Source organism: Panthera pardus, unplaced genomic scaffold (genome assembly GCF_024362965.1).
Source record: "Panthera pardus isolate Hobbes unplaced genomic scaffold, ASM2436296v1 HiC_scaffold_14, whole genome shotgun sequence".
NCBI lineage: Eukaryota > Metazoa > Chordata > Mammalia > Carnivora > Felidae > Panthera > Panthera pardus.
In genome coordinates this window covers 497,902-510,655 of record NW_026526699.1, presented here as the reverse complement: position 1 = coordinate 510,655, position 12,754 = coordinate 497,902, and the positions used below count along the sequence as shown (strand labels likewise).

Below are 12,754 nucleotides of genomic sequence, written 5' to 3'. Positions count from 1 at the left end.
GTCTTCCTGAGGTCACTGGGACGCAGACTCCCCTGTCTGGGCCTCCCCCCTTTTCCAGCCCCACCACAGGGTCAGCAAAGAGTGAGGTCCCACATCTCCGCGCTGCACCTGCTCTCTGAAGAAACTGGTGGCAAGTGTCCAGGTTTAAAGGGGCCATGGTCCCGACTGACCCTCTCTGCAGGTGAGGGCCGCTGACCCTGGGCGTGCATGCCCCGAGTGGCCCCTGGAGGACGGGCAGGCCCGCAAGGGTCGGAGGTCTTGGACTCTGAAGCTAAAAAGCCAGAGCAGAACCGCTAGAAGCCCAACAAAACTGCTGCTGCCGTTTTATTCCCGTCTCTTCCCCCGACCAGATCCCTCAAACCGGAAGGAAAAAACCGACTGTCTTGCATGTGAAGGATTTCCCTATAAACCCAAGTGCTAACAGATGACGTTGAAGCCTGTGACAAACACGTGCATCCTCCCACCCATGCGCGGCAGTCTGAGCCCGGTGCTCGTGTCTGTCCCCACCCCCACCTGCAGGTTCAGAGGGCAAGGGTGCCACACCCGATTCCAGATCTCGCTGCTGCAGGCAAGGTGACTGCCATGATGCGGGCCCCACCCCTGCAGACCCTACACTGACCAGGAAGTCTCCAGACAAGAAGCCTAAGTCCTGGGAACTCATTGTGGGAAAGATGTCCAGGTCCCCTCAGGGTTTGGCTCCGGATTCCCTGGAACAGGCCCACATCCTGCTGGCATCCAGCTATGAGACCGTCTCCGTGGTCACAAGTGATGAGAAACAAGGGCTGCAAACCCCACTAGTCATCACCAGACAGAAGACCCCCTCAACAGCAGAGGAGAGAGTGACAGAGCGGGACCGCAGGGAGGGCTGTCCACTCAGCAGGAACCGCCCTGGAGACCCCTCTCAGGCCAACAGTGGGCTGCCCTGACCACAGCTGGCGGCCTAGGCAGCCCCAGGTGGAGCCACCTCCTGCTCTGGCTGGCTCGTGCTTCTCTATGTGACCTGCTCCTTTTCCTCGGTGCTCCGTCCTAGCCAGGGTCACAAATCTGGAAGTCAGGGCAGGGAATGGGGTCGCCGCTCGACTCGCTAATGGCCCAGCTGAAGGTTCTTCTGCAGCAGCCACTCCAGGGTCTCCATGAGGTACGACATGCCATAGTGCTGGGCGATGTTCTGGAAGATTCTAATCTGGTCCATGAAGACCTGCAGAAATGACCAGAGGAGGCACAGGGATGCAAGGCATAGGCTCGGGTGTGTAGGGAGAGAGGCAGATGGCAGAGACCAGAAAGGGCAAACGGGAGAGGGGGGGCAGCCAGGCCAGCCGTGGGACCCCCACCTTGGTGCGGACGGTGAGGGCGAAGTCCCCGGCACAGCTGCAGTACACAGGCATGTTGGTCTCCTTCACACCCCGGCACTTGAGGCAGATCTGCAATGAGGAGCAGCCCTGGTCACCAGTGTCCCCTTCTGGGCCTGTGGTGGCCAGTGGTAGCCAAGAGCTCGGCATGCCCACCCACCCGCCCGCACCCCCTCCACCCCATGGCCTTCAGCTCAACCAGGAAAGACCAATACTTTGTAACGGGATTTATCCAAACATGCCAGCTGCTTCCTAACACCCTCCCAGGGGGGCGGGCGGCACTGCACCCTTGCCTCTGAGTCCCAGGGACCTCACCCCTGTGCCTTCCTTGGGTCTCCCTATTCCATCAGAGCAGATGTGGGCTGTTCCCTGCCCAGGCCCTGACACCCCTTCACATCCTCTCATCAAGAACACCCCTCTATCGGGGCACCTGGGTGGCGCAGTCGGTTGAGCGTCCGACTTCAGCCAGGTCACGATCTCGCGGTCTGTGAGTTCGAGCCCCACGTCAGGCTCTGGGCTGATGGCTCGGAGCCTGGAACCTGTTTCCGATTCTGTGTCTCCCTCTCTCTGACCCTCCCCCGTTCATGCTCTGTCTCTCTCTGTCCCAAAAATTAAAAAAAAAAAAAAAAAAAAAAAAAAAAAAGAACACCCCTCTATCTAATGCTGACAACGTCCCTGTTTCTCTCTCCCTTCCCTGTTTGTTGTCTTTACACTTGCCATGACTCTCACACTCCATTCTGCTCACCAGCTACCCTCTTCCATTACAACAAAAGGTGCATGGAGCCAGCACCCGCCCCTGCAGGGGCCCCAGAGATGCGTGACAAGGAGTCAAGAGGAGCCCTGATCCAAGGGCCGGCCACCTCAGAGCACTGAGTCGGGACTTGAGAACTGTGCACACCTGTGGCTTCTCGGGGTGCAAATCGCTCATCAGGAAGCCCTCTGCCCACTGGAGAGGGGGCTGGGGTGGAGTCCCCCACGCCAGGCCTGCCACTCACCAGGTCCTGCAGAGTGAAGGCCATCAGTTTCTTCTGCACGGCTTCCACCAGGGCCATCTCAATGACTGATGAGTCATAGGCAACCAGGCAGTTGGAGCAGAGCCACTGAGGCAGCACAGCCCCGTCCTAGGCAGGGGAGGAGGGGGCCGGGTCAGCGGTCCGCCCAGCCTTCCTCGGCAGCCAGGGCTTCCCAGGGGCTGGGCAGGGACCGTGTGGAGCCAGCTGGGGAGCCGGGGGGAGGGGGCTGCCGGCCCGCACGCACCACCGTCACCGCCACCGTCTATCAGGACACCGCACCGGCACACAGGAAAGGTGTCTGAGAGCCTCCCGGCCCCGCCCACCTGAGAGAAGGAGGGCTCTTTGCACAGGTCCAGGTCCCGGCAGAAGTTACAGCTGCGGCAGATGACCTCAGGGAGCACGTAGGAACGGCAGGGGTCTCGGAACTGGGCCTCCTCTGAGAACTCGCCAACGTCCACCAGGCGCAGCAGGTCCCGGTTCAGCTTGTTCACCTGGTTCGTGATGTTCGTGTCCAGAGACAGAACCTTCAAAGAACAGAGCGTCAGTGACGGCCTCGTGGGCCGGTCTCCATCGGGAGCGGAAAAGCCTGCAGCGGACTCTTCAGGCTGCAGCTTCTCAGCCCCGCGCCCTCCTTCTCCCGCTGGAAGTGAGGGGGGCTTCCTCAGTGCGGCCCTGCGAGCAGGTTTCCGTCAGCTCGGGGGGACGGGGGCACTACGTGCTCCTCCTGCCGTCCTTCCTGGCTCCCTCCTCCTCAAGGACAGGAAGTCCTAAATCTGCGGGGCCGCACGGTCTCATCGGCAGAGTGCGTGCTCTCAGCCCCGACGGTGGGGGTTCCCGTGCCAGCCCGGAGCCCGCTGGGAAGCCTGGCTCTCGTGGTGGTGCCTGCAGAACCACAGGTGAGGTGTCTCCTCCTTGTGTCCATAATGGAGAGGACAGGACAGGATGGACCTCTTTAGAGGTCCCTCCCACCCCTAAAACTCTACTGTCCCAGCTCAACACCAAGAACACCACAGAACCAAAGCCCTCTTAGAAGACATTTTTGGGAGAACTATTTATGGTCAGATTCGAAGCCCGCCACCCCATCCAGTGAGACAAGTAGATTTCGGCAAGCAGGTAAATTTGCAAGTATGTATAACGAGGAGCGACAGCCTGTTAGTATGAAGCTGTTTGCTTAAAACATACAGTTTATATATCTCCATTATAAAAAAAAAAACTGGATTGAATTAAAGAGGAAAACAAAGAAAAAAGATTTCACTGGTAAATTTACCAAAAATTAAGCAAAAAATAGTATTCTACACAGCATTCCAGGAAACACAAAAGGGAAAACACTTCTAGCTCGTTTATGAGGCTATCATCATCCTGATACCAAAGACAGCACAAGAAAACAGCAGGCCAACCACCATCACGTGCACTCAAAAATCCTCAACAATACCAGCAAATTGAACCCACCAATGTATAAAAAGGATGATACGTCACAACCAAGTGCGATTTACTCCAAGAATACAAGCGAGGCTGGATTAATATTTAAAAATCAGTGTCATGTCCAGATGGCCATCAGACATATGAAAAGATGCTCAACATCACTCATCATTAGGGAAATACAAACCAAAATCACAATGACGTATCACCTCACAGCTGCCAGAATGGGCAAAATAAAAAAACACAAGACATAACAAATGTTGGTGAGGATGTGAAGAAAAGGGACTCTCTTACGCTATCACTGGGAATGCAAACTGGTGTAGCCACTCTGGAGAATAGTATGGAAGTTCCTCAAAAAGTTAAAAATAAAATTACGCTATGATCCAACAATTCCGCTACGGAGTATTTACTCAAAGAATAAGCAAACACTAATTCAAACAGATATATGCACCCCTGTGTTTACTGCAGCATTTTTTACAATAGCCAACTTATGGAAGCAACCCAAATGTCCACTGATAAACGAATGGACAAAAAAGATGTGACACAAGATACAAATATCCATGTATCTCTATATATTAGCAGTGAACAACCGGAAACTGAAGTTTTAAAAAGTCAGTGCTATTACGATGGCACCAAACAGCCTGAAAACCTTAGGTGCAAATGTGTGTCATATTTATATGCTGAAAACCCCAAACACTGATGAAGAAAATCAGAGGCGACCTAAATAAATGGAAAGAGATAGTGGTTCATGAATCAGGAGTCGCAACACTAAGATGTTGTGGGTGCCCAGGTGGCTCAGTCAGTTAAGCGTTCATCGGACTCCTGATTTCAGCTCAGGTCATGATCGCATGTTCGTGAGTTTGAGTCCCACGTCGGGCTCCGCACTGACAGTGCAGAGCCTGCTTGGGAGTCTTGGGATTCTCTCTCATCTGCCCCTCCCCTCCTTGTGCTTCTGCGCTCTCTCTCAAAATAAATAAATAAATAAACATTAAAAAAACCCAAGATGTTAATTCTCCCGAAGTTAATCTATAGATTAAAATGATTCTAGGGATACCTAGGTGGTTCAGTTGGTTGAGTGTCCAACTGCAGCACAAGTCATGATATCATGGTTTGTGGGTTCCGATCCACACAGAGCCCGCTTTATTTCTTCTGTGCCCCTCCTCTCCCTCTGTCCCCCTCTCCCTCTCTGCACCTCCCCAACTCGCGACCGCGTGGAGGACCGCATGTACACTCTGTGTGTGTCGTGAAAGGAGCCAGACCTAACCGGCCACATGATCCACAACGTGGGATTCTGGAAGAGGTGGCCGTGCAAGGGCAGATCAGTGGTTCGGGGGGAGTTAGCTCAGGTGGAGACCGTTTGAACCTGCCCGCAGCACAGCCCCATCGCTCTGTGAAAGCTTGAACAACTCACTGCACAGACTGAATGTGACTGGGTCAACTTTAGAGAGTGCACGGACATCGGACAGACAGATCAGCGCGTGGCAGGGGTGGGTGCGATGTTTGCGGGACGGTGAAATGCCCTGCATCCTGCCTCTGCCACCACTCACAGAACACACACCCACAATGGTGAAATCTCACCGTACGTAAGCTATACCTGAGTAAAAATAAATTTTAAAAACCCTGGAGTCTAAGAGAAGAATAAAATGGCAAACTAAACTATTTCTGCACCGCAACCAGAAGTCACCTGATCCTGGAGCATCCTGTAACTGAATGCCCAGGAAAGTGCTCTCTGAGGGGTGACACCGGCACAGTCGCTATCTGGTAATATTATCCCATCGCTGACTCCGCCCGCCTTTCCCAGAAAGCATTTAGCATCCGAGCAAGCTCTCCTCTGTGATTTCACCACAGCCTGCTCATTGTGGGAGACTGTTCCTGGTCCCGGCCCTTGGCCCCACCAGATCCACAAGCACCGCCATTTCACAGCTCGCCCACTCAGCAGGTGCCTCTCACCAGCACCCCCAGACCATCCTACCCCAGGGCCTTTGCACCCTCAGGTTCTTCTTCAGGTCCGCACGCGGCTGGACCCTCCTGCTCAGTGTGGTCTCGGGCCCCAACTTCCTCATCTACCCTGCCCTTCTGAGGCCACCTCAGCCCGCCTCCCCTCTCTGGGCTCACCTGTCCCTGACTGACTTGTCCTCGCCCTCACTGGACCACAGGCTCCGTGAGGACAGGGGGGGCTCTGGTCTCCTCCCACTTCTAGCCCCAAATGCCTCACACAGCAGATGCAAGGAATGAGCAGTGAGAGTTCGTGGAATCAACAAGATTGTACTCCTGGCACCCTCGCTTCCCACACACACCGACACTCTTGTGAGTGCTCGCGTTAGCGTTAAGCATCTCTGCCCTGCACACGTGTCGCGGCCTCACCTTGCACACGTATTTGATGAACTCCAGCGCAGGGTTATTGAGCAGCAAGTGAGAACCAGGGAGGACAGGGAACATTTTTGAGAGCTCAGTGGCGTTCCGGGAACCCGTGACTTTCTTCTGAATCTTCTGAGTGATGGTGAAGAAGTTCTGAGTGAGTTCATTTGCCACGTAATCTTGAGAGAAGGTGATCACTCCTGGGAAGGAAAGGGATGCGGCACATGCTCCCCATTTTGCAGTGATAAGGACACTAAGGGAAGGACAGGGGGACCCCCAGAGCAGAGGGCTCAGGTTCCAGGGACAGAGGGGTGGCCTCACGCAGCAAGGGGGTGCTCACCAGGAAGGGCTCCGGCCACCGCCTGGGCCTCTTGGGAGAGCTGGCTGGGCCCCCTCCTCCGCAGGGGGGTGCTCCCCGGGACACTGCGCCTCAGCTCCTCCTTCATGCTGTGGTACACGGCCACAATGTATGCTGCAGAGACAGGCCACAGGCCTTGAGAGTCAGGACCCAGGGGGCCCTGTGGCCGGTCGGACCTCCAGCCAGCCTGGGCTGAAATATCATTACTAGTCGTGACTCTTGGCTGCATTTGGATGAGCCAAAATCAATTGGAAAAATGGGAATAAGCAGGGCACTTACTGAGGCCCAGGTCTAAGTGCACCTTAGTAGGGAGAGTGCCGTGTAAGCCACACTCACCAACCTTCCTGCCGCACAGTGACACAGTGACAAAACATGGCTCATAACAAACACAAGTCTAGGCTCCTGGTGTCGGCACGCCTTCTGAGGTAGCCCCCCAGGAGTTTCAAAAGAGAAGTAGAGAGAGACTCAAGGGCGAGCACACATGCAGTTATAAACGAAACCACCGCTGTGGCTGCACATCGCTAGGTCTGAGTGGTGTTCCCGGCCCTCGCCACCTGCTCTCCCCTAATGACGAGCTCTGTGTGACAGAGTGTAATGTATACACTTGGTGTGCACGTGATCTCAGACACCCTGGTTTGTAAACACCGAACCTTTATTAACACTGCACCTCTAGACCCAAGTCAGATACAGAAGATTCTGACACAGAAGTTGAGCCTCAAAGACCAGCCAGTGGGCAACTGATTCAGGAAGTTTCCAATCTTCTGTACTTGGTGTTTACTTTTACTTGCTCTGTGTGCACACGCAAGTCCTGGGACTTGCGGACACGCCCCAGGGCAGAGGACAGGGGTCCAGCCCCGCAAGGCCGGCGCAGCCAGTGCACGCCCACCAGACTTGACTTCCCCTTTACCTCCTTGCATGCAAACACGCCAGAGCCACGTTACTCCCACCGCCAGACTCCGACGCAAGCCAGCGGGCCGGCTCACCCGAAACGATCATGAGGAAGTAGCTCTGGCAGGAGGCTGCCTGTGGCAGGAACTGCACGATGTTCCAGTTGTTTTCCAGCATGTCCTCCACGTCGGGCTCCTGGGCACCTTCCTCCTCCTCCTCTTCCTCCCCACCTTCCTCCTCCTCCTCCTCCTCCTCCTCCTCCTCCTCCTCTCTGCCTTCTTTTCGGGAGTCTTGCTGTAACACAGACGCAACACACTTGAGTCATTCTACACCTGGGTCTACTGACCCCTTGTGCCTCGTGAGATGCTCATCGAGTCGTTCCACATCCCTGAGCCTGAGTCAAAGTCCCGCAGGACGGCTCTAAGGACGAGGCCACTTAGGTGATGAAGCTGCTTAGGTAATGCACCCGGTGTGTACTCAGCAAATGCTGATCGTGATTCTCACTTTGTTCTTCCAGGGAATTCACTTTAGAATTCTTTAACTCCCACCTCCCAGGTAGGGAAGATTCACGAGTGGGTGACCTTGGGTGACTAGATCTCTTGTCTGAATCCCACACGTCCTGGGACGGTGACAATCCTACCCAAAGGGCCCTACTGCAGATATCTCCCGCATGACCAACTTCCCCTCTCAGTGGCGCCTTCCACGTCAACGTGTGAACTCCGGCATCCCCCACACCCTTCAAGCAGCATCCACTGCCTTCTCCTGATTCAGCTACGATACCTGCACTTCCCTCCCATCGAGGTCTCCACAGACCTCCTGCCCCAGCACTGAGGACGGCCGGACCTTGTGCACACGCCACACACCCTGGCCAGGCTTGGCTCCTCTCACCCCACAACGTGCTCTCCTGCCCCATCCATCTTATCATAGACGCGTGGCTCCACACCCCTGGGTGCACCCACACCCCCAGGTGTCACCTCCATCCATTCCATTGGCTTGTACACTCCACCTTCAAAACCCACCCGAGTCCTTCTCCCAGACTCCACCCTGCCCCCCACCCTCCCCTGGGCTGATGCTAACTGGGCTCCTACTGAAGCCTTGATCTCCTACGCTGTTGTCGACAACACGGGGCCCTAGTGGAGGCCCTGACGTGCTCCTGCTCAGAGTCTCTTTGTCACTAAAAGCCAAGACTCCAACTCGGCCTTTGGGCCCAAGGAGGCTGCCTGTGGCAGGAACAGTACGATGTTCCAGTTGTTTTCCTGGCTGCTCTGTGCTACCCGTGACCCCCGCCCAGCCCTGCTCTGTTGTCATGGCTACGCTGACACTGTACCCCCGGCCCAGTTCTTCATTCCCTGCTTGCCTGTCCCCTCTTTAGAGGCCTCTGTGACGGTCCCACCTAAGTCAGCCCCCTGCCCCACAGCCTGCTCTCTGCCCTCCCTCAGCCCCTACCGTTGCCAGTGCTGCACGTTCCCCATCTGCCCATTTGCTCACCTCTTCCCTCACAGATCCCCCGGCGGCAGCACGCTCTTGCGGGAACGGCTGCAGGATGGCGCCCAGAACTGGACCAGGCGCTGGACCCATGAGCACCAAACATGTGCAATGAGACAAAGACGGGCCCCAAAGCTGTCTCAGACCCCAGCCTGGGCTCTCCAGACTGTGACATCTTACCTGTCCACAGTGAATACTAGATGGGACGTTTCCTTTGATTCCACCATAGTTAGAGGGATCCATCCAGAGAAGAAACTCCCAGCACCGAGAGAAAGAAATCGTCAAGGAATGGAAGATCTCTTTAGAATGGACGCTGAAAAGAAGCCAAATAGAAACTGCTTACATGAAATCATTTTTTCTCCACTCTCCTCCTTTTATTTTCGTACCTGCTTACCCTTCACTTCTTAACAAAAACTTACGGTGGATTCAAACTATATCAGCCCTCCAACTTTCCAGAGGACGTGATAAACCCGACGCTAAGGCGACTTCTGCACCAAGCAAGAGGGAGCGGCAGGGACTCGTGCTGAGGGACCAGAGAAGTAAGAGCCTCTCTGCGTGCAAGGAGACTACACAGAGCAGGGACAAGGACCGCTGAGTGCCCGCTCCCACCGCTGTCCGAGAGCCTCAGGACTCACAAGGTGCCCAGGGCTGCACTCACAGCAATCTTGCTTCACCAGTGAACAACAGTGAGCTCTAGACTAAACACGGCTCTGGCCCAGCCTACCTATAAATCACAAGAAATGCTCAAAAGGCCAATGTGTTTCCAAGTAAGAAAGCTCTAGAACATCTACAGAAGAATAAAACGCCAAGGTATCCATGAGACAAGGCATTCACATGTGTTCACAACTGCCGACATCCATTGAGGTATCACCAGGCTCCCAGGCAATGCGGAATCGGGAGAAAAACCTACCACTGAATACAAATCAGAACTGACACAACACTGAAATGGTTATTGACCCTGGATTCTAGTCATAAAGCTAGAGGAAAGACAGAGCAGGCTCAGCACACTCTAGGAATACTAAGACCCAGCTGGCTTACAGACACGTGAGAGGAAAACCACCCTGGACGGGATGAACGGCAGACTAAACACTGCACAAAAGGATTAGCAACTTTAAGGACACAACAAAGGAAATTACCCAAAAAGAAACACAGAGAGAAATAAAACTTTCAAAACAGATCTACCTATATATAATTCTATGCCAGCAACGAGATCTCCCAAAAATAAAGGTAAAATAAAGGCATCTTTGGACATCCAGTGGCAGAAAGAATTCATTACGAACAGATCCATGCTACGAGTGATTTACAGGAAGTCCCTCAGCAGAAGGGAAAGGACACCAGATCAGAACACAAAGGAAGGCAGAATTCTAGAAATGTAAACACCTGTTGGTGATGTACTCCACGTAGGCAATGGCATCTGCGACCCGCCGCTTCTTCGTGCAGAGGATGATGCGGTTGAAGTTGGCATAGACGACAGAGGACCCCAAGCGCTTGAACTCAGCGATGAGCCTGTAGACCAAGGTCACAATCACCGGTCGCGATGCCACAGAGGACACCACAAGACATCATGGGAAAACAAGCTAAGGATCCTAAACAAAAAAGCTATTCTAAATATGCCTGAAATCCAGACGCAACAGAGTGAAGATTTCTCGGGGCAAAACAAATACTTGTTTCTTTCATAAACAAAGCCAAAGAGAATCAAAAACAGGAGAAAACATGCTTTCACATCACACAAAAATGGCTAATTTTTACGTAGAAACAACTCATATAAATCAATGAGGAAAAAAACCAACAAAACTACAGAAAAATGGACAAAGGATATAAAAAGAAAGTTCAAGTTCACTTATTATGAGTACTGCAGAGCAAGAGTACACCGGGTTAGCACTTCACCACACGAGGCTGGCCCCAGTGTCTGCCGTGCTGGTGGGGCTGCGGACACACATTCTCAGTCTCTGTCGGACACACAGACAACTGTACAACTTCCACGGAGAGTGCTTTGTCGCTAAGAATCAAATTAGCGTCTTCCTATCCAGTCAAGAGATCTATCAAACCTGCACCAGTGCTTTTGCTAGAGATTATTCCCTTCACTTCTTATTGTATTGTATTGTATTGTATTGTATTGTATTGTATTGTATTGTATTGTATTGTATTGTATGAGATGTATTCCCGTGACCTCGGGCACGAGGCCATTCTTGCTTGGTGATCTGTAACAGCCTGAGTTCTGGAAGCAGCCCGAGTGCCCATTAGGATGATACATCCACACATGGGTCTCCAATATCTGCTCTCAACTACAGGTGCAGAACACACACACAAGGCATGAGGACTTGTGCCGACAGGACGCAGAAAGACCCCAGCACGCGGCACACCTGTGCAGGATGCTGAGCAGGCTGGGACAGCAGCTAAGCACTCCCTGGGACCTTTACCGCCATGGACCGCTAGCCCGGGGCGTCGGCCGGCCATTCCTGTGGATTTGGGGACTGGGGGGGCTGGGGTCAGCAGGGCCTGGAGCAAGCCGCTGGCAGCACTCACTGCAGGAAGAGCTTCTTCATCATGTTGTGGAGCGTGCGGTGCAGGGCGGGGTCGTGCAGCAGCGAGGATGGGGACCGGAGCCAGCGGTAAAAGTGCATCACCTGGCTGTCAGCGTAGATATTGCGGTACTGTGTGATCTCCTTCACCCAGCCCACCACCATGCTCTTCAGGATCCTGGAAGAAAGGCACGGAGGGTGGCCCTTCGTCCCTGATGCCAGCTTCCCCCTGTTGTGCTGTCACCTCTGCCCCCTCTCCTCACTGTCCAAACCCTATCGCTGGGCCCTCATGTGCGCCCTCAGGCCTCACTCTGCACTCAACGCCTACAACACACCAGTGGCCACAGGAAGGGGCCAGAATGGCGCCCGGAGGGCAGCAAAGCCCAGCGACTGGAGGAAAGAGCTTGGCCCCATATGGGGTGCTGGTTCTGCCGCCCTGGGGGAGAGAAGCCCCAGTGACAATGTCTTAGCTCTTAGTTTTCCAAAACAAGGGCAGAGGATAAATAGGTTTCTAATGTTCCTTCTAAATCCCAAGCCCAGCCATCCTGCCTAGGGAGAGGACTGGGCACACGAACAGAAGGCCAGGCTGTGCTCTCAGGGCACCTGAACGTGCTGGAGCAGAGGGCTGTCTCATCGTAGCTGGCCGGGGTGCCGGCGGCCTGATTGCCGGTGATCATGTCCTCCAGGGAGGCCTGCTGGATCACGTCGAAGCTGATGCCCACGCTGTCAGCCCCCTCCATGTCATTGATGTGGTGGGACTGCAAGATGGTGTTGACGGCCAGGTTCTGGATGTCCAGCTCCACGCACACTGCGCACAGAGACAGACACCCCTGTGGTGCCCGTGGGCCGACTGCAGCAAGTGCTACCTCAGGAAACACACCGCTCCCGGGGCAGCCGGGCTGGCTGACAAGCCTGTCACTGAGCGACTAAAGAGCCCAGCCCCGCTCGTCCCACACCCACGGATGCTGCTGCAGGCTCAGTGCCCACACCGTCACGGCCGAGCGCGGAGCACCCGCCACTGGGCGTTCCCGCCACCACAGAATGGCAATGCGTGGCGGAAACGCCAGCAGCCGGGGGACCCCCGGTGCCTCGAGCACCTACGTGTGGAGTAGCAGCCCGGACAGTTGATCTCCACGCTGGCCTGGTCGTCGAACTCCATGACGAGGCGATTGTCGTCGGCCTCCTTGCCGCCCAGGTCAGGGCGCGCCGTGGGGGACAGCCAGAGCAGGTGGTTGTGGCGCTGCAGGTGGCGGGCAAAGAAGAGGTCGGAGCCGAAGGTGGAGATGTCTTCGGGCAGGTTCCCAATGGGGATGTGGAAGTACCTGCAGAGGGCACGGGGTCAGCCCCAGGGAAGGGACGGAC

General features: G+C 54.7%; 1 protein-coding gene across 1 annotated transcript in view; it reads right to left on the bottom strand.

Annotated features, from left to right (window-relative positions):
* Nucleotides 1–311: 311 nt before the first annotated feature.
* The window catches only part of POLE (DNA polymerase epsilon, catalytic subunit), a 45,642-nt gene continuing 33,199 nt past the window's right edge, over nucleotides 312–12,754 (bottom strand). Inside the window, exons 38-49 of the mRNA XM_053901845.1 lie at nucleotides 12,494–12,714; nucleotides 11,996–12,200; nucleotides 11,397–11,570; nucleotides 10,251–10,376; nucleotides 9,051–9,183; nucleotides 7,481–7,679; nucleotides 6,480–6,611; nucleotides 6,146–6,339; nucleotides 2,686–2,886; nucleotides 2,345–2,470; nucleotides 1,332–1,421; nucleotides 312–1,198 (exon numbers count right to left, since the gene is read on the bottom strand). Coding sequence (XP_053757820.1) covers nucleotides 1,085–1,198; nucleotides 1,332–1,421; nucleotides 2,345–2,470; nucleotides 2,686–2,886; nucleotides 6,146–6,339; nucleotides 6,480–6,611; nucleotides 7,481–7,679; nucleotides 9,051–9,183; nucleotides 10,251–10,376; nucleotides 11,397–11,570; nucleotides 11,996–12,200; nucleotides 12,494–12,714 — 1,915 coding nt within the window. The 3' untranslated portion in view covers nucleotides 312–1,084. The remainder of the gene's footprint in view (nucleotides 1,199–1,331; nucleotides 1,422–2,344; nucleotides 2,471–2,685; nucleotides 2,887–6,145; nucleotides 6,340–6,479; nucleotides 6,612–7,480; nucleotides 7,680–9,050; nucleotides 9,184–10,250; nucleotides 10,377–11,396; nucleotides 11,571–11,995; nucleotides 12,201–12,493; nucleotides 12,715–12,754) is intronic.